The sequence below is a fragment of the Choloepus didactylus genome, chromosome 6, assembly GCF_015220235.1.
Source record: "Choloepus didactylus isolate mChoDid1 chromosome 6, mChoDid1.pri, whole genome shotgun sequence".
Classification (NCBI taxonomy): Eukaryota; Metazoa; Chordata; class Mammalia; order Pilosa; family Megalonychidae; genus Choloepus; species Choloepus didactylus.
The window spans coordinates 115,108,722-115,131,362 of record NC_051312.1 but is presented as its reverse complement, the minus strand read 5'-3'; the positions used below and the strand labels follow the sequence as shown (position 1 = coordinate 115,131,362).

At 35.5% G+C, this 22,641-nt stretch overlaps 1 protein-coding gene across 1 annotated transcript in view; it reads right to left on the bottom strand.

Moving 5' to 3' along the window:
* The window catches only part of CNTN5 (contactin 5), a 1,285,703-nt gene that overhangs the window by 755,625 nt on the left and 507,437 nt on the right, over window positions 1–22,641 (bottom strand). The window contains exon 5 of the mRNA XM_037841191.1: window positions 5,550–5,673. Within this exon, the coding sequence (XP_037697119.1) occupies window positions 5,550–5,604 (55 nt within the window). The 5' untranslated portion in view covers window positions 5,605–5,673. The remainder of the gene's footprint in view (window positions 1–5,549; window positions 5,674–22,641) is intronic.

Sequence of the window (22,641 nt, the reverse complement as noted above, 5' to 3'; positions counted from 1 at the left end):
ATATCTATGACAAATTATATAAACTGTGCCTATTTGCAACTTTTTGTCCATAGATATGATATTTTTTAGAGGACAGACTGGACCATAAAGGAAACAAATGTTGCATCTTTAGGTGTACAGAATTCCATTTTTTAAAAAAACAGTCAATTTCTTCAGGGCTATACTGGAACAAATAAGGATCTAGGGGCCAAGTTGAAATAGCTCTTTCTGAATTTATGCATTAAATAAAATAGCTCTAAGCCAGTAAAAGCATTGTCAGCTAGTGCATCTCTTTGAATCAATGCAGAGGAGATAGTGGAGAGGTATATAAACTAGCTGTCCTCTCAGAGACCTTTAGAACTTCTTGAAGCAAAATCTGTCAGGCCTATGTGCAGAGTGGAAAAGGGTGACATGAAGCCTAAACAGCCTGATTCACAACACTGGCTATTCAAAGCCTTTTTTTTTTTTTTTTTTTTTTTAATTTTCACTGGTTGTTTTCATGCATGAAAACTTAAAATAATTGCTAGTGCTTTAATATAGGACTTCAGAATGCCCAAAGAAACCTCAGTTTATTTCCTCGTATTGAAAAAAAACAGACTGATCAGGTTAGAGAATCCAAAATTACTCATCCTATTTTGATGTTTGCTGATCAGAAACTGTTATAACCAGAAACAGCTTATGGCCTTCCTAATCGAGTCAAAAAAGTAATTAACTCATTCTTTCTTTTCATTCAATTAACAAATAGGTATCCATGCTTTATGGTAGGCTGTGTGCTAGGCCCTGTGTATGAAACATCAAATAAAAGACATTATCTCTGACCTTATAAGGCAGATACTCTTGTAATTTATGTAAAACCTTTAAAAACATCTTAATTGAAAAATATACAAGTACTGAAATGTAAAAGATAAGCACTTACAATCATCTTTAAACCTGATCTTGACTATTCAGATGGTTACAGCATTCTCTAAAACCACTAAGGGGCTAAATGATGCCGAAAGCACAGCCACCAACTTGAACACATTAGGAATAGTTAAATTCGCTGCCAAACTGCGGTGCTAAACCTATAATGAGAATTAGACTGGAAAGCATTTTTTTTCAAATGCTAGCAAAGAAAAATATCGTTATTGACATCTGTATCAACCATAACCAAATACAGATGCTGACAATATTTCAAGAAATCTGTGGTTAACTTGATTGATGGTTAGTGCAATAGTATTTTCCCAAAGAGCTAAAATAAGCAGAAGTCAATATATGGCTCTTAGCTGTTTTTTATTCTCACAACTAGTTATATATGGTTTATTTTACACATGATGTGTTATCAGTACTTGGGTCCTGTAATCCAAAAAATCTGTTCAAAGACACGGAGAACATAGATTTTTCCCTACATTTCATTGTGTCTCAATTTTATCTTGCTTTCTTGGGTGCTTAATGAATGTGACTGACTGTTTCTCTACTTTATGTGCAGCATAGACCTGTATTTGAACCAGTGAGTTATAGAAAAGAAACTGTTTTCTTCCTGACAAATTAATCAAAGCCCACACTGCATGGGGACAGTTCTCCCAAAGCTCATGCTAAACAATAAAAGATGAATAAATATGTTTTATGGTGATATTACTGTGATAGAAATTGATTTCTACTTTAAAAATGATGAATGTTCACGTTTTATTGCCACTTGATTCAATACAAATTCTTTGGGCATTATTTTTTAATAACAAAGAGAACCCATTGGAATTATTAATATTCTATTAGCTAAGATGTATCATTGTTGAAAATACTGATGCCAGTAAGAATGAGTCTGGCTTAAGAATCACAAGATTCCTTGCATGGCACTTTCAAGATTATAAGCAGCATTATAGTGTACATTGCTTATTCATTAGTGAAAATCTAAATGGAAAAAAATACATTTTTCAATAAATATTTTGCTATGTAAGAGGAAGGGCAATTAGCTGACCTCATATTAGTTCTTCTAGGGAAAATCTCTTTAATCTCCAAAACACTGAGAACACATATTTACTCTCATTTCTCCAGGATGCTGAACCTTTCTCTAGTTAATGGTTTAATTTTGTATCACCCCAGGAATTGCTGACAGTTATAGATACAGTTTAACATTTTCTTTGCCTTTAAGATAAACACAACAAATAAAACTTGCTAAATTCAGGTGACCTCCCTGCTGACAAGGGGAAATTAAATTGTCTCCTGATTAAATTACATGTCGAATACCACAAGAGCACAGCTGATAAGAGTCAACTTGGGTTCCCATGCTGATACAGAGTGCATTATCATCATGACTTCCTGGGAGTCCAATACAATGTGCAAACACATAATTTCAGAATGATCAGGGAAGAGCCATAATGCATGTCTCTTTCTCACTGCAATAGGCTAGTCAGCTTTAATATTATCAAGCACCTGTTTGCTGTAACACTTCTATTTTCATTTTCCTTTGTAAGTTCGTAGGCAGCAATAGCTGGTAGTGACAAGGTTCTGTTCTATTTCCCACACTGCCACCAAGTAGGAGAATATTTGTATAAACTTATCAATGACAGACACTCCCTCTTTAGTACTACATCATCTACTTGGCAGAAGGAATAAACCACTCTTCCAAGAAACAGATTTAATCCAGTTTAGGAGAGAAAAAATACTTTGCTGTTGTTGCGGAAGAATATTGCTTAAAATAGCAGCATCTGAAAGTAATTCAAGAGAAAGTAACCAGAGGTACTTATGCAGTTCTAGGAATAAGGTCAGTGTAGTTCTGAGCAACTGGATTTCATCTCTTTATTATCTTCAAGTTCCTGGTATATTGAAAAGCATTGCTACAGGAGGCATCGTTCTTCCAACATTTACCATCTCCATGGCACTGGGCTTGTGACACACTCTCTCTGAGCCTTTTCCCTTAAGAACAAACAATATTTTACTCACCCAAGGCGAACCACATGATCTCTAAATTATTTTTAATTCTAATTTAGTCAGGTGACACTCTCTTTATCCAGTGTATGGGCATATGAGTAACAAAATAAAGACAAAAATTATATAAATAATAGGGGGGATAAGGGGTATGGGATGTTTTGGGTGTTCTTTTTTATTGTTTTCTTAATTTTGGAGTAATGAAAATGTTCTAAAATTGATTCGGCAATGAACGCACAACTATATGATGACTCTGTGAGTCACTGATTGTACACTTTGGATGGATTATATGGTGTGTGAGTATATCTCAATAAAACTGTATTTAAAAAAATTAGTCAGGGAAAACATTTTTCAGTTTAGAATAGATATAAATATCTTTAGCTAAATATAATTATTAAGTGCATAACTTTTTATAAGAATATATATGTATTTGCATGCTGAAGAATATAAAACTTGATTCCCTTGAGGACTACAACTCTAGTGATCAGGGACCCCAACTCAGGGTATTTTTTTGGTATCTTTCCAAAACAACAGTATAATATGTCCTTAGGAATTATTTGGGAGTTTCGTGTTGGGCAAGTACCAGAGAATAAAATTTTGGGGTGTTATTACAAATTGCCACCCTCTCTCTTCCTAGAGTGGTCAGACTAATAAATAAAAACACAGGATACCCAATTAAATGTAAATGTTAGATAAAATGAAATAAAATATTATATGGCATATACTTCTGCTAAAAGTTCATTTGGTGTTTATCTGAAATTCATACTTAACTGGACATCCTTTATTTCATCTGGCAATCTACCTCCACCCACATCAGACAGTTTATAAGATCAAGAGGAGAACGGAACTGAGAAGGTGAAAGAGAAAAAGACTGAGGATAATGGAGAAGACGGTAATTCTGTATAGAATGGGAGAAACTAAGACACAATAAAATATTTGAAGACAATTTATTTCTTTTTTAAGTAACCATAATATTGATGAACCAGGGTTTTCATTTAACTTTTAATGTCTCTGAAATTGCCCATCCAAAATCCCCTTTTACATTTTCACTGATACTTATGCCAAAATTTTATGGAGGTCTCATCCTGCCCTTCAAATGTCTCTTACTAAACTTGCTTTTATCTGTAGGCAATGGTGCGCAACATAAATAATATTAACTAAAAACCTGCTTGGCTTGTTTTTTCTTCCATTATTTAATTACTAGTAATCCAACAAGGCAGACACTTTTATATATCTGTTTTAAAGCATTTAGATACATGCAAATATGTTTCAGATTTCACATTAAAACATAACATGCATTTATATAACCAATATACTAAATTTATGTTTGTATATAAAGCGATTCTTTTTAATTCCAAACAAAGTTTTGCAGGTAAATTGTAGATTACCACTTTGGCTTTAAAAAAAAAATCTTTTATCTTACATAGTTGAAGTTTTACTTGTAGTCTTTACAAATAGTAAATCATCTATAAAGGTCAAAGAATAATGTTTGTAAACTTACAATGTATAAAAACCCACAAGTTTGTGGTTTAAAGGATTCTGAGAGGGGTTTATATTTAAATTTAATTCTATTTGGGTTTGCTTCCCTATCTTCCCCTATTTTAACCAGTCTGCAGTTGCTTCATGATGTACAATATAGGCAAGTTTGAGTTGTCAGGACACTGTGCTTGGATTTTTGAAATAAAGAAATTTAGCATAATCAAGTCAATGTTTTTGGTACTTATTATTATAACATGATATAAAAATTAAGGCTATTTGTGGTTGTACATATATAATATGCATGTTCTATATCATTTATATGCATTCTATATTATGCATAATTTCATAAATATATGTATCTTATTCATGAATTATCCATATATAAAATATATCATCCATTATTTCCTAAATTTTACATTAATACAGCTACTGAGTTCAATTTAATTAAGCTGCAAATTTTATGTATATGACAGTTACATCATCACCACAATTTAATTTCCAGATACTATGAAATTAAAATAAAAAGAAGCTTCTGTTATATTAATCTTTAGTGTTATGATATAATTACTCCAAAGAACATAAACTGTTTTTGAAGAATAAAAGATCTCACTTTAGATACAAGTTTTGGAGCAATAAGATTGATAAAAACAAAGCCAGAGAAGGCAAGACAACCAAGAAAAGTACGTTATGTTACTATTAAAATAAGATACTATAAAATGATATTGTGATACATATGATTTCTAAATAAATAAAACTAACCTGATTCTGTTTTTAAATAGCAAAATTTAGCATTGTAATGAGACTTTTTTGGAATTACCTGCTGTAAATGAAATATATTTATATCTCTATATATATCTATCTATATCTATATCTATATATCTATATCTACATATATCTTCAAGTCTTCTGATGGCTAACAATGGTTTAAATTCTAAATGAGAGTCAATGAGGTAGATATTCATTTTATTAACATTTGTAAAAAATTTTTCTAAGTACCTTATTATATTGAATTGTATATGAATTTCTGCAATGCTCACAGAAGTTTTAAGGGTCATTTCTCTTTCTTTCGTTGAAAAATATGAACATTTATAAAAATTTAAATGAAGGCCTGAGGATATTTTGTCGTGAGGACCTTGATATATTTTGTGATTCAATACTTAGGAAATCAAATATTAAGTCAAGACTTTTACCTGAAAGACACCCAGCGACTGACAGAAATAGAATCAGTTTCCATGAGGAAGCCATCCTTGGTCATAGGGTCTTCTGTATCCCTTTGTGTTTAGCAGCTCTGCTGTTTCTTCATTAGAGCTTTCCCTATTGAGACAGATAACAGGTTTCAAAAACAGAGAGAATAAACAAATAAGCAAACAAACATAGATGAACTAAATATCTCAATAACATGATAAACCTTTAATGCAAAGGACAGCTTAATATATATTTATTGACAATAGTAATGTAGTTTCCGTTAGAATGCATTTAACACCCAACACAAAAACTTTGGAGAAGAGATAATCTTCCTCTATCACACTTATTTATATTGAATACTCCCTTACAGATAGTAAAAACATTGGATTCTAATGGTGATAATTTTTACTCTCAGGGAATGTATAATAGCTATATTTATTATATTAGACAAATTATTGGACTAGAAAAAGTAGGTAGAAGAACCAGTTACATTGGTATAAACTCATCTGGTCTAGAACGTAACTAATCATTATGAAGTGATCAGTTAGTGAGGGTGATTTTACACATTGTGCCTGTAGCTCATCTAAACCTCGAGAGGGAACTTTTCCCAATTTAATTATTAATGTCAACAGCCTTTGTTTTTAACTCCTGTGATAATCTATATGGTGCTACAATTCCCCCATTGGTAAGTTTTCTCTCTCTCAGCATCTTTTGCCAGCCGAAACTTAAGGGAAATAAGGATTTTCACAAATATTTTACATTTTTTGGCTCGTGCCAGTTTGATAACCATGACCAGTGTAGAACATTAATCTCCTTTGGTTCCTTTTCTCTCCCCTGAAACATACAATAAACACAAAAAGAATATAGAATTCTAGCAAGAGCTAGGCAAATGGGCATTGGAAACTGAAGACAAGTATCCTCAGAGTTTTTGGGTGTCATTTAGCTGTATTCATCTTGGCTAAAAATGATTAAGTTGAGAAATAATAGTACAGTTTGGTACTATTTGCTTCTTGGAAACGGTTTTCCTTATGGACTTGGAAGTCCAGGTTTTCTCTCTCTGTCTGTTAGGTAATATCTTAAAAATACTGACAAACATTTTATTTTCCTCTAGCTGGGTCATAATTTAATATAGTGTTGCTAAAGGATGGAAATCTCTTGTTAATGAGTCTTCTACTTGAATAATATTTGTTCTGTTTTATTTATTTGTTTTAAATCTAAAACGTGGCAGTCTTAATTTCATGGTTGGGTTCACTAATGAGGAAGAAAGTTAGTAAGAGTTAATAAGGGTTGATTTATAATCTACCTCCCTTCAAAAAAGATACTTTTTTCACCTTTTTTTTCTTCTAAGTAAATAATATCATAAATAAATAAAATTAGAAGCATAAAAATGACCCTAGAGCTAAATTTTTTTAACTTTGTAGTTTGAAATATTTCAGTTCCAAAAATAAGACAAACTCCCTTTAGAGAGGTCCAACATATCCCCAAACCCCAGATACACAGATCCACCAATTTTAACCTTTTGCCACCTTTGGCATATCATTCATATTCTCTCTCTGTCTCTCTGTCTCTCTGTCTCTCTGTCTCTTTCTCTCTCCCTCCCTCCCTCTCTCCCTCCCTCTCTCCTTTCTGAACATTTGAGAGTAGGCTGCATACATCATACTCCTTGAACACACAATATTTTCCATTTCCATTTCCTATGAACAAGGGTAGTCACTTATGTAATCACTTTAAGTGCAGTTATAAAACTCAAGAAATTTAACATTAATATAAAGCTTCAAATTTATATTCCATTTTTCTTATGTGCCAGTAATGTCCTTTTGAACCTTTTCTCCTCCATTCTTAGATCCCAGGCCTATAATTTATTTTTAGAGTTCAAAACATTTTTGTTACTTATTTATTTATTTTTTCCCTCTCTCTCCCTCTCTCTCTCTCGATTAATAAACTATCCTTATTATTCCACTTTCCTCTTGAATTAGCTTTTTAATTATACTGTCTTTTATTATTCCTTAAATAGTTACATAAAAACTACAATATGCATCCCTTGCTCTTACTTTCTGCTTTAAATGTATACTTTTATCAGTTCCTAAACACAGTAGCCTTAATTACATTACTTTTTACCATCTTCTTGTTTTTTGTTTTTGTTTTCATATATTTTACTTTTATATATGTTCAAAATCCCACATATAACTATTTTTATCAGTATTTTATTACATTATGTTTTTTAAACAAATAATATTTATTTCCATATACACACACGTTTAACATTTTTATTAACCTGTAGTCTTTTCCTCAGTTCCATGTTGCCACCTGAGATTATTTTTCTTCAGGCTCCTTTTAATATCCTCGTATTGCATATCTCTTGGCGACAAATTTGCATGCCTGTGAAAGGAGTTTTCTTCTTTCAATTTTGAAAAGCATTTCTGCTAAATATAAAACCCTGGGTTGACATTTCATTACTTTTTTTTTTTTTTTAATCTTCATTTTATTGAGATATATTCACATACCACACACAGTCATACAAACAAATCGTACATTCGATTGTTCACAGTACCATTACATAGTTATACATTCATCACCTAAATCAATCCCTGACACCTTCATTAACACACACACAAAAATAACAAGAATAATAATTAAAGTGAAAAAGAGCAATTGAAGTAAAAAAGAACACTGGGTACCTTTGTCTGTTTGTTTGTTTGTTTCCTTCCCCTATTTTTCTACTCATCCATCCATAAACTAGACAAAGTAGAGTGTGGTCCTTATGGCTTTCCCAATCCCATTGTCACCCCTCATAAGCTACATTTTTATACAATTGTCTTCGAGATTCATGGGTTCTGGGTTGTAGTTTGATAGTTTCAGGTATCTACCACCAGCTACCCCAATTCTTTAGAACCTAAAAAGGGTTGTCTAAAGTGTGCGTAAGAGTGCCCACCAGAGTGACCTCTCGGCTCCTTTTGGAATCTCTCTGCCACTGAAGCTTATTTCATTTCCTTTCACATCCCCCCTTTTGGTCAAGAAGATGTTCTCCGTCCCACGATGCCAGGTCTGCATTCCTCCCCGGGAGTCATATTCCACGTTGCCAGGGAGATTCACTCCCCTGGGTGTCTGATCCCATGTAGGGGGGAGGGCAGTGATTTCACCTTTCAAGTTGGCTTAGCTAGAGAGAGAGGGCCACATCTGAGCAACAAAGAGGCATTCGGGAGGAGGCTCTTAGGCACAATTATAGGGAGGCCTAGCCCCTCCTTTGCAGCAACCATCTTCCCAAGGGTAAAACCTATGGTAGAGGGCTCAACCCACCAAACCACCAGTCCCCTATGTCTGTGGTCATGTTAGCACCCATCGAGGTGGGGTAGGGGAATACCCCTGCATTCTCCACAGGCTCCTTGAGGGGGCACTACATATTTTTTTCCTTGTTTTTCTTTTTTTTTTTTTTTTAACTTTCCTTTCTTTTTTAAATCAACCGTATGAAAAAAAAATTTAAAAAAAGAAAAAAACATACAATAAAAGAAAAAAAAAAAACATTTTTGTTATTTATAAAATGCCTTTCTCCAGGAAGTAGAAGAATAAAACCAGCACATCAAATATAACAGAGTTAAAATATGATTCTTGAAAATGCATATGTTAATTTGTGATTTTTTCAATCTGTGACAAAACTGGCCTTTCTTGGACTGTGGACTCTGATAAGTTAATCTACTTTGGGTCTACTTGCTTTTATTAGCTTTGGCTCCGTCCCATGGCCACGAAACCGGTATTTTCCTTCGCTACATAAGATATCCTTCTCTGTTGTCTTAATCATCTTCATCAACAAATGTGAACATTGTGTCATACTTATGTGCCATACCCTGAATGTCAATTGGAAAACACACAGGGAAATTCACAATAAGCTAAGAACCAAACAAGCAGGATTCTGTAAGTGTAATGTAGATATAGCACTATCAAAGGAAGAATCAATTCTTAAGGATGTTAGGAGGGGTCTTCAGAAAAACTGGAAAACAACCTTGCTCTTAGAAAAAGATCTTACATTTTGAGTTTGGGGTGCAGGAAGACTTGACAATGAACACATGTGTAAACAAGGAAATGTCAGAAAGTGATACATACTATGAAGAAATTAACACAGAGTAAAGGGACAGTGAATGACCAGAGGATAGACAGGGTTACCTTAATAGGGTTTCATGGCAACCCCTTCTGATAAAATGATATTTAGGTCCAGTATTCATGGTTTCATCATGCTATTATAAAATAATCCTTGCGTATATACTCCAGGCACATCTTTTATTTTCTCAAATGTAAATGGTAAAATGACTGTGATTACTAAATGCATCCTTGCTATGTTAAAATCTCTCAAAGAAAAAGAAGAAACGTGTCTGTTGCATGTGTCCGCATGTGTGTGTACAGAATTTCAAGCATCAATGCTTGGTGTTTTTGAGCTACCTGGGGCTTAAACATTAAAAAAAAATGATCTTAAAAAGTCATCCTTTTTGTAACATCTAAAACATTCTTTTCTCTTATTTTCCATCCTTCCTTCCTTCTTCTCCTCCTCATCCTTCTAGTCTTCCTCTTTCTCTTCTTCCTCCTCTTCTCCATCTCCTTCTCTCTCCCTTTCTTTCTTTTTTTTAAAACATAGTTCAAAGTAAATTAAGTAATCTTCAAGATTCTAAAGTGTGTAAACATTAAAAAGCATATTTTCTTCAAAGCACTGTTATCTGTGACTTTAATAAATCCGTGTATCAAAGTAATAAAACAGTTTAGTTAATCGCTCATATATTAAGTTCTTACTACCTATCAGGCTATATTATAATCAGAGAAGAAGTTTTATTAAGCAAATGAGAAGAATGCTTATTTAGTGATATCTTAATAGAGACTGGCAATTGCACATTAAAATTGCTGTGCATTGAAGGCCTGAAAAGCCATAAATACTATTTTGGAAATTACCAAATTTATACATTAATAAATAATACCTTACACTTTTAAAATAACTTATTTAAATGCTTAGACTATGTACCTATTATCACCTACAGTATTCAAAGAACAAGGTATGAAATTATAAGTTACTCTGCAATGTTTTTCCTTGATTCATTGAAAATATTTAAAGGAAAGAAAATTAAGTAGATTATTGTGTTAGGATTCTGTAATGAATTATAAAGAATAAATGAATTTTGAGGTTGATTGCATACACAAATACTTAAAAAACAAAATTGATAGGAGTATGAAATAGAATTGCTAAAGATTTGTTGTATAAAGAAAATCAAATAATAATATGTTGCTACCTGATTACTAGTTTGCCTTGTTTAAAAGATGCATATGGAAAACTGCCTTGTTAATCTTGTGTATGCATGTGTATGTGTGTCTTATTGTCTTATTTTTTCTTTCTAGTGATTATCAGTGCCTAAGGTCATACAATTTATCTATTTACTTCTCAATTATATGTTCCTTCTCCTGGATAAACCATGGAAACAGGGATTTTTGCCTTGTTCATCTTTTAGCCTCAGCATTCACAACAGTGCCTGGCAGTTAGTTTAGTTAGTAGGTGTTCACTTTATGTTGGTTGAATAATATTTATTGAATTGACTGGCACTTCTGGTACGTAAATTATTTGGCAAAATACTATACGCTAAGCACTGTGTTAAGCATGTTGCCTACATACCTCCATTAATTAATTGCACATCTCTTACAGATGAAGATAAGGATATCCAGAACTCTTAAGTAACTTGCCCAAGGTCACATAGCTAGTGTAGACAGAAATTTTAGGGGTAAAATACTGTTAATCTCCAAGCTACATCAACTCTTACAGAACTCCACAGCAATTTTTAAAAGAGTATTCAGGAGGCTTCTTTGCTGGCATTATTGGGACTAAAACTGAATTAACTAAACACAAAATCAAAAAAATAGAAAAGAAATTATTAAAAAAAATACATACTGTGATGGCCAGTCAACCAAGAAGGTGGCATAAAAAACTCCAAGGTGCTGCTCCCCCACAGAATCCTTGAACAACTAGCAGAAACTGGCAGAAGCATTTTCCTCAAAACTCCAGGGGGAAAAAAAAGGGTAGCAGTAACTGAGCAAGTGCTAAATCAAGAAAATGAAGATTTAAAAATGGTGGGATGGCAGGAGACTTCTGGGAAGAAGATGGACTAGGACAGGCAGCACTCACTCCACCATAAAACAACCAGAGAACAGGCAGAGTCTGGTTGATCAGAAGGACCTCTGAATTATATAAGGAAGCCTTGAATGGAAAAGTGGAGAAACTAGGACTGAGAAATTGGGGTGGGTGTATTACATTGCAATCATCCCTAAGGTCTACCACCATGCAACAGTCATATCAGGCAGCCAAAAAGTGGAAAACCTCTGCTTCAGAGAGGTGGGGGAGGCAGTCCTCTCAGACCTGCAGCCTAGTATTCCCACGCAGGAACCTGGAGCCAGCAGACTCATTTTATGCATACACAGAGATGCTGCTGCATTGTCTAGTGCCTACCCTTCATCCTTGAGGCAGGCCATTGTGGGTGCCTAGACTTGGGGGAGTCTGGGAAGCCCTCCCTTGGGAGGAGAGGGGCATGCAGAGCAGAGCCAAAATGACAATTAACCAGTGAGAGGGACACTCTGTTTCCTGCTCCCTCAATCCTTTATACACTCAGGGACCTCACTCTGTATAGGAGCAGAAAGGGAGGGGGCAGGCAGCTGCATTCCAACTCCAGGCCCCCTTCCCCAACCCCTAAGGTGGTCGTGTTGGCTGGCAAAAAGCAGAGCACTCCAGGGATGACTGCTGACTGGTGAAGTTCAACCTCTCAGTCCTGCAGCCCAGAGCCTTTCCACACAGCAGTCTGGAAATCACCGTTCCCATTACACCTACAAGCCGGAGTCTTTGCCATGGTGCATAGTGCCCATCCCCCCAACAAGGAACCAGTTGATTCCAGCATGCCTGGGGGCCAGCAGCCTTGACTAGATTCTCTTGGTCTGGACCCTACCCAGTGGGGTGCTGCAGTCTTAGAGAGGTGGGGTTGTGCAGAAAAGGTGGTCCAACAAAGCAATCTGTTGAGAAGACAGGAGAAATGCAGACTGGCTAGCTGCTTCTCTGCTCAGCCTCCAACAGACTTTTGAAAGGGGCTGCTCTCCCTGAGATAGGCCCTGTGATTGGCTTGACAGGGAATTACTGACAAACCACACACCAAAGGAGACCTTCAATGCAAACCCAAGTAAAAAAATATTAAATGAGCTGGGAATACCGAATTTCAAAACCTTATCAAGATAATCAATTGTCAAGAAGTCAACAAAAAAATTCAGAAACCATACAAAGAAGAAAGAAGAAAGAAGAAAGAAGATATGGCCAAGCCAAATGTCAAAATAAAAGAATGGAGGAGACACAGAATTTGGAACAACTAATCAACGATGTTCATACAAATCTCCTAAATAATTTCAATGAATTGGCTATCAAGAGGAAACTAGAAAAGCATAAAGAAGAATTTGAAAGAATAAATAGAAGAATAGCAGATTTCATGGAAATGAAAGATAAAGATCAAATTTAAAACACACTAGAGACACAACAGCAGATTTGAAGAGGCAGAAAAAAGAATAGGTGAACTTGAGGACGGAACAACTGAATTCAAATGCACAAAAGAACAAATGGTGAAAAACACAGAAAAATTGAATTGGCTCTCAGAGAGATGATAGACAACATGAAGTCCACAAGTAGAAGAATCATTGTTGTTCCAGAAGGAGAAGAGAAGAGTAAAAGATTAGGAAGATTATTTGAGAAGGTACTTGGGGAAAACTTCCCAACCTTTATAAAAAACATAAATATGAAACCAAAGAAGCCCAACAAACTCCAAATAGAATAAATCCAAATAGGCACACTACAAGACACATACTAATTAGACTATCTAATGATGAAGAGGAGCCCTGAGAGCAGCAAGAGAAAAGCAATTAAACACATACAAGGAAAGCCACATAAAACTAAGCACTGACTACTCAATGGGCACCAGGAGGCAAAAAGACAGTGGTATCATATATTTAAGATTCTGAAAGAGAAAAATTGCCAGCCAAAATTCTTTACCAAGCAAAGTTTTCCTTCAAAAATTAGGGAGATTTTTAAATTTTCACAGATATACAAATGCTGAGAGAATCTGTTAACAAGAGATCTGTCCTGCAAGAAATACTGAAGGGAATTCTGTCAGCTGAAATAAAAGATAGAAGAGAAAATGCTGAGAGAATCTGGTAACAAGAGATCTGTCATGCAAGAAATATTAAAGGGAATTCTGTCAGCTGAAATAAAAGACAGAAGAGAGATTGCAGGAGAGTATAGATATGATGCTTATCAGTAAGGGCAACCAAAGGATAAAAGGAGAGAGATACTAGGTCTGACAAATAAAAGCCAAGGGATAAAATGAACAAAGCAAGGACAGCATTTTCAGCAATAATATTGAATGCTAATGGATTAAATTCCCCAATAAAAAGACACAGATTGGCAGAATGGAAAAAAATATATATATATGACCCATCTATATGCTGTTTCCAAGAGATTCACTTTAGACTCAAAGATACAAATAGGTTGAAAATGAATGGATGGAAAAAGACATCCCACGTAAGCAATAACCCAAAAAAAGCAGGAGTAGCTATACTAGTATCAGATAAAATAGATTTTACATGCAAAGGTGTTGTAAGAGACAAAGAAGGACACTATATATTAATAAAAAAGATAATCTACCATGAAAAAATAACAACCATAAATTTCTATGCACCCAATCAGAGTGCTCCAAATTACATGAGGGAAACACTGGCAAAACTGAAGGGAACAGTAGGCATTTCTACATTAAAAGTGGGAGATTTCAGCACACCACTCTCTTTAATGGATAGAACAACTAGACAGAGGCTCAACAAGGAAATAGTGGACCTAAATAATATGATAAATGAATTAGATCCAACAGACATATATAGATCATTGTACCGCAAAACACCATAATATACATTCTTCTCAAGTGCTCATGGAACATTCTCCAGGATAGATCATATGGTAGGGCACAAAACAGGTTTCAATAATTTTAAAAAGATGGAAGTTTTTCAAAGCACATTCTCTGATCACAGTGGAATGAAGTTGGAAATCAATAACCATCAAAGAACTGGAACTTTCAGAAACATATGGAGGTTAAACAAAACACTCTTAAACAATCACTGGGTCAAAGAAGAAATTGCAAGAGAAATCACTAAGTATCTGGAGAGAAATGAAAATGAGAGTACAACATATCACAACTTATGTGATGCAGCAAAGATGGTGCTGAGAGGGTATTTATACCTCTAAATGCTTATATGAAAAAGGAGAAACAGCTAAAACCAAAGACCTAATGGACCAACTGAAGAAACTAGAGAAAGAGCAGCAAACTAACCCTATAGCAAGGAGAAGATAAGAAACAACAAAGATTAAAACAGAAAGAAACGAATTGGAGAACAAAAAGGTCATAGAGAGAATCAACAAAACTAAAATTGGTTCTTTGAAAAGAAAATAAGACTGACAAACCTTAGCTAGACTGACAGAGTGAAAAAGAGAAAAGATAAAAATAAATAAAATCAGAAATGAGAGGGAGATCATTACCACGGATCTTGAAGAAATAGAAAAGATCATAAGAAGATACCATGTACAACTGTATGCAATCAAACCAGACAGCTTAGATGAAATGGACAATTTTGTGGAAACACACAAACATCATATACTGACTTAAGAAGATATAGAAGACCTCAACAAACCAATCACAAGTAAAGAGATTCTTTCAGTCATCAAAAACTTCCCCACAAAGAAAAGCCCAGGGCCAGATGGCTATATAGAGGGATTTTATCAAACATTCCAAGAAGAATTAAAACCATTTCTGCTCAAACTCTTCCAAAAAATTGAAGAAAGGGAACACTATCAAACTCTTTCTATGAAGTTAATATCATTGTAATCCCCAAAACTAATAAAGATACTAAAAGAAAGGGAAACTACAGGCCAGTCTCCTTAAAGAATATAGATGCAAAAATTTTCAAAAAAACTTGCAAATCAAATCCAATGTCACATCAAAGGAATTATACACCACAACCAAGTGGGGGTTTATTACAGGTCTGCAAGGGTGGTTCCACACAAGAAAATCAATTAATGAAATACATGACATTAATGAATTGAGAGGGAAAAATCACATGATCATCTCAATCAATGCTGAAAAGGCAATCGACAATATTCAGCATCCTTTCTTGATAAAAACACTCCAAAAGGGAGGGATTGAAGGAAACTTCCTCAATATGATAAAGAGCATATTGGAAGAACCCACAGCCAACATTGTACTCAATGGGGAGAGACTGAAAGCCTTCCCTCAGAGATTGAAAAAAAAGGTATGTCCACTGTCATCACTGTTATTCAAAATTTTGCTGGAGGCTGTAGTGAGAGCAATTAGGCAAGAAAAAGAAATAAGAAATGAAAGGCATCCAAATTGGAAAGGAATAAAGTTCTCATTATTTGTAGAAGACATGATCCTATATTTGGAAAATCCCAAGAAATCTACAACAAAGCTACTTGAGCTAATAAACAAATTCAGCAAAGTGGCAGGATATAAGATCAATGTAAAAAATCAGTAGTATTTCTATACACTAGGAATGAGCTAATTGAGGAGGCAATTAGAAAAAAATTCCATTCACAATAACAACTAAAAGAATCAAGTTCCTTGGAAAAAACTTAACCAAGGATGTAGAGGATCTGTACTCAGAAAACTACAAAACATTGCTAAAAGAAACCAAAGAAGACCTAAATAGGTGGAAAGACACCCCATGCTCATGGGTAGGAAGGTTAAATGTCATTAAGATGTCAATTCTACCCAAACTGATCTACAGATTCATGGCAGTATCATCAAAATTCCAGCAACCAGACTTGGAAACATTAGTTATCAGATTTATTTGGAAGGGAAAGGGGTCATGAACAGCCAAAAATATCCTGAAAAAGAAGAATGAAGTAGGAGATATCACACTTCCTGACTTTAAAGTGTATTATAAAGCCATAGTGGTCAAAACAGCATAGTACTGGCACAAACATAGACATATTTATCAATGGAATTGAATTGAGAGTTCAAAATAGAGCCTCAGATCTATGATCATTTGATTTTTGACAAGGTCCCCAAATCCACTGAACTGGGACAGAATAATCTCTTCAATAAATGGTGCTGAGAGAACTCGATATCCATATCCAAAGAAATGATAAGAGAACCTCTACCTCATACCTTATACAAAAATTAATCAAAGTGATCAAAGATCTAAATATAAGAACAAGTACCATAAAAATGCTAGAAGACAATGAAGGGAAATATCTTCACAACTTAGTGATAGAAGGTAGCTTCTTAGGCCTTACACTCAGAGCATAAACAACAAAAGAAAAAAATAGATAAATGGATAATCCTCAAGATTGAACACTTCTGTGCTTCAAAGGACTTCATCAAAAGGATGAAAAGGCAGACAACTCAATACAAGAGAATATTTGGCAACCAAATATCTGATAATGATTTGATATCCAGTACATATAAAGAAACCCTACAACTCAATAAAAGGACAATCTAATTATAAAATGGGAAAAAGATATGAATAGACATTTCTCCAAAGAGACGATACAAATGGCTAGAAAGCACATGAAAAAGATGTTCATCTTCATGAGTTACTAGGGAAATGGAAATCAAAACCACAATGAGATATCATCTCACACTTATAAGAATGGCCGCTATTAAACAAACAGGCAACGACAAGTGTTGGAGAGGTTGTGGAGAAAAGGAAACACTATTCTTTGCCGGTGGGAGTGTAAAACATTACAGTCACTGTGGAAGACAGTTTGGCAGTTCCTCAGAAAACTAAATACAAATTTCCATATGACCCAGCAATTTTGTGGCTTGATATACACCCAGAAGATCTGAAAGCAGGGACACGAGTAGACATTTGCACACCAAGGTTCATAGTGGTATTGTTCACAATTGCCAAAAGATGGAAACAATCCAAATGCCCATCAACAGATGAATGGATAAACAAAATGTGATGCATACATATGATGGTCTATTATGCAGCAATAAGAAGAAATGAGGTCCTGAAACATGTGACAACATGGATGAATCCTGTGGACATAATGCTGAGTGAAACAAGTCAGCAACAAAAGGACAAATATTGTATGATTTCACTAATATAAACTAACTAGAATGTGTAAACTCAGAATCTCAAAATATAGAAAACAGAATACATAGAAATAGGCAGAAGTTCAAGGAGAAGGAGTTGTAACCTAACACGTTCAGAATGTATCATGAGGTTGAACTTCAAATGTTTAGAAACAGATACAGGGTGAGGCTAGCTCATTAATGGGAATATAAGGAAGAGTGCTGCACTATAGGTGATTTTGGTTTAAAGGGGTTGTTTAGAGTCATGTTTGTCACCAGTTAACACTACAAATTTAAATAAGTACTTACATGAACTGGTACAAATGTACAACACTGGTACAAACAGTAAATAATAGAGCGGTATATGGAGGAAAAATACCTATTGCAAGCTGTAGATTATAGTTTACAATAATAACTTAAAATTCTTTCATCAATAGTAACTGGCATACCACACCATACTAGGGGTCAGTAATAGGGGGAGATAAGAGATTTGGGGTGTTTTGGGTTTTCTTTTTGTGTGGCTATCTGACAATTTTCTTTTGGAATAATGAAAATTAACTAAAAGTGAGCATGATTATGATTGCCCAATTAAGTGATGATACTGTGAGATACTGATTATATAATTTGGATGGAATACATGATAAATATATCTCAATAAAATCTGGAAAACAATGGTAGGATGGTGAAGCTAAGCCTACTTCAATTATGCCTAAGAGTCACCCCCAGAGATCCTCTTTTGTTGCTCAGATGTGGCATGCATCTCTAAAACAACTGTGCAAATAAACTCACTACCCTCCCACCCATGAGGGACATGATTTCCAGGGGTGTAGCTCTCCCAGACAACATGGGACATGACTCTCAGGGGTGAGCCTGGCCCTGGCATCATGGGATGGAGAATGCCTTCTTGACCAAAACAGTTAAGAAATGAATCAAAATAAAGTTTCAGTGGCCAAGAGATTTCAAATACTGTTTAATGGTCATTCTGGAGGTTCCTGTTATGCAATCTTCAGCCAGATATTACAAATTGCCACAGTATGCCAAGCCCCAATCAACAGTATTTCTGAAAACCCTAAAGAATACCCTGGGCTCTAGCCAAGACTCTGTATAAGTTTTACTTATTAAGTTTATTTTTTCAGAAACTTAAAAGCTAGGTCCCTATTTGAGACTCTACAAAAGTTTCACTCACTAAGTTTACTCATCAGAAACATCCCCCAAACTGCTCCTATGCCAGAGAAGCCTGAAACCCAGAGGTACCAGTCACTCCAAAACATCGAGTTTCATTTCTCTACCCCATAATGTTGGCACCCTTTTTCAGCATGAAGAAGTTAAAATGGTCATTGCCCAAGTATCCCTGAAGATTGAGAAACTGATCAAATGAGAGGAAGGAGCTGTAAATGATTATGACTACTCAATCACTATATAGATATTTCTTTTTAATTTTTACTGTATTAGAATGGCAAGAAGGAAATACCTGAAATTATTGAACTGTAACCCAGTAGCCTTGATCTTTGATAATGATTGTATAAATACATAGCTTTTAGCTTATGCACATGTGATTATAAAATCCTTGTGACTGACACCCCCCTTTATCCAGTGTATGGTTAGTTGCATATTGAAATAAAGACGTGTGTGGAAAAAATGGTAGGAGAAGCTTGTGGCACCTCTCATCATACCTTTTCAATCATCTCCCTGGAGAGGTAAAAAACCAGCTTGTGTTTGAATTGTGGGTCCCTGGCCCTGGTCTTCAGGGAACAGAGTAACCCTTTTGTGCATCCTGGGTGCCTAAATGTCCATACCATACTAGTGGATGGCATGATGAAAGAAAGAACCAGGAAACTTTACTAGGGCTCACACACTCAGGAATTGCCATTCAGGGAGAAACAGTTTGCAGACAGCTAAAGCAGTATCAGAATGAATTAAGTCAAATTGGCCTATGAAAATGACTTTCCAGCTTTAAGATGTACAATTGAGCAACAGGGAGGTGGAGAAAGTCTATCTCATAGGGAATGCTGAGGAAATTCAGATTTCTGTAAATAGGGGAGTTCCTAATGCCACTACCAAGTACAAACCCAGGACAAGACAAAAGCTCAGAAAGGACAGAGAGGAGCCTGCACTTCACTATGACCTCAGGCTGATCTTCTTGTTAAGAGAGCTAACTCTGATGAAAGTACCAGTGAAGTCAGAGCCAATTTGTCAAGACTGTAAAAGGTGTTTTTTTTTTTTTTTTTGCATTTGTTTGTTTTTGTTATCTCTTGGCACTCAAGGAAATCTCTCTCACATCACCATCAGGATATGAACTTAAGGAAGAGACAGTTTAGGAACTAAATCCCCAAATTAACATGTTAAAATATTACAAAGTAGTGAGTAGAACAAAAGGTTATAAGACAAACAAATAAACAAGAAATAATAGCCCATCCAAAAGAACAAGATAAAAATGCAGAAACCATCAACAAAGAATACTAGACCTTAGGCATACTGGAGAGAAACTTAAAAAAAGACAAAAAACAAAAAACAAAATAGATCTTCAATATGCAAGGAGATAAAGGAAGACAGAGAAAAAAAAACACTAAAGGATATCAGAAAAACAATGAATGAACAATATGAGAATTTCAATTAAAAAAAAAGAAAAAAATTAAAAAGGAGCCAAACAGGTATATTGAAATTGAAGAACACATGAAAGAAATGAAAAATCCCTTACAGGACATCAATAGCAGTTTGGAACAGAAGAAAGAATCTGTGACCCCAAAGACAAAAGAATTAAAATGATTCAGATTGAGGAGAAGAAAGAAAGAAAAAAAAAAAAAGGAATGGAAAAAGGTGAATAGAACCAAAGAGAACTGTGGGACACCATCAGACATAACGAAAAAGCCATGTGGGAGTCCCAGAAGGAGAAAAAAGAGAGAAAGGGTCAGTAGTAATATTCAAAGAAATAATAGAAGAAAGCTTCCCAAATTTAGTGAAGGACATGAATATACACATCCAATAAGCCCAACAAACCCCAAAGAGCACAACTTGAAGACAACCCATTCCCAGACACATAGAAGTCAAACTGTACTCACAAAGGACTAGGAGAGAGTTCTAAAAGCTGCAAAAACATAGCAACATGTTATATAAAAAAGAGTCCCAATAAGATTAAATGCCAGTTGTTCATCAGAAACCATGGAGCCAAGAAAGCCTTGGGAAGAATAAAGGACTAAAAGAAAATAATTGCAAGTCAAGAATTTTATATCTGGTGAGAATTTCTTCTCAAAAATAAGAGAGAGAACGGTCAAGGTGGCAGCACATGGAGGTGTGAAATTTCATTTGTTCTCTAGAGCAGCTAGTACATAGCCAGGAACTGTCTTGAACAACTGTTTGGGGGACTTCTGTGACCAGACACATATGCCCCAGTCTGGAATGGGTGAAAGGGCCAAGATTACAGTGCAGAACTGTAAGTAAGCTCTCAATCTGTGGACACTGGAGCCACTCTCTCACTAGCATGGCAGGCTGGTCTGGAATCACTTCCCCATGGGAAAAAGAAGCTCTATTAAGGAGCAAGGGAAGGTAACTCAACCAAACTCCAAGTGCAATTTAATTAACAAATTTGAACTGCTGAATACAAGCTCTGAGCACAGATAAACCCAGAGAAAGCCCAAAAGGAACCCAAACATCTCCATCTGGCAGAGAGCAGGCAGGACTGACACAAAATAAAAAAAATAAATAAAAAAAAGAGAGGCATTTGGTGTTGGCTGGGTGTGGACTAATAGAAAATGTTTGTGCCCCAAGAAAAGGGGCACAACTCTGGCTCTTGACTTTCAAACTGGAGGGGCTGGGGACTGGCTTTGAAAAGGACTTTTTGTTGTTGTTGTTTTTTACTTTTTAGCATAAAGAAAGCAGCAGGCTTTCTCAGTTGACAGCACTGCCCCAGGCAAGAGCAGAATTAAGGAATATTTGAGAAATAAAGTGACTAGTCAGGTGAAGGAGATAATTCCCTGAAGGGTATATTTTCCCCAAGAAAGTGGGGGGGGGCAGGGCCCAGTAAAAGTGGCAGCTCTCATACAGAGAATTCAGGCACCAGGGGCTGGAAAACAGAAGCAGTATAAGCCCACCCTCTGCCTCAGCCTCTGTTTCAACCATGCACCCTGTAGGGACAGGGTCTGCTGAAAATTAAAGGTTCTGTAACACTTTATGCTGGTAGGGAGACGTGGGTTGATAAGCATCACCTGCTGGGCAGGATAGACAAAGCACAGAATCAAGAGGCTTCACAGAAAAGACCAGCAACCTGCTCTGTCTCATCCGCAGGGAACCCTGATACTGATTACACCCTCTTCCTGAGTCCTGGGCTTGTCTTCTCTGGGAAAAGCTGATTGGGGTCAATCTTATCTGAGGAGACCCTCCTAAAAATAAACTTCCATATAGGCAGGGAAAGAACCAGAAAGACAAGAGTTGAAAAATTCTTATCAGTTAAACAGAAGGTATGCAAGGTGTCTAGAATAAGTTGAACTGAGTGTCAAAAAATAGATAAAGAACAAACTCAGCCAACAAGGAAACCTGAAGTAAAAGAGAGAAAAAGACCTCTAGAATAAATAAATCAAGGAAATTGGAAGCCAAGACACTGGCAAAAAAATCACATCATACCAGGAAGCATAAAGATATGTCTCAGTAAAAGGAACAAACTAGCACTTGAAATAAAATACAGGAGTTGAAACAACTAACTAAAGAAGTTCAAACAAATCTTCTAAAGCAAATCAATGACTTGAAGGAAAATGTGGCAAAAGAGATGATGAATTTAAAGAAGACACTAGTTGACCATACAGAAGAACTTGAAAGCTTGAAAAAACAAATGACAAAACTTATGGGAATGAAAGGCAAAACAGAAGAGATGAAAACACAATGGAGGCATACAACAGCAGATTTGAAGTGGCAGAAGAAAGGATTAGTGAACTGGAGGACACAACATCTGAAACCCTACGCACAA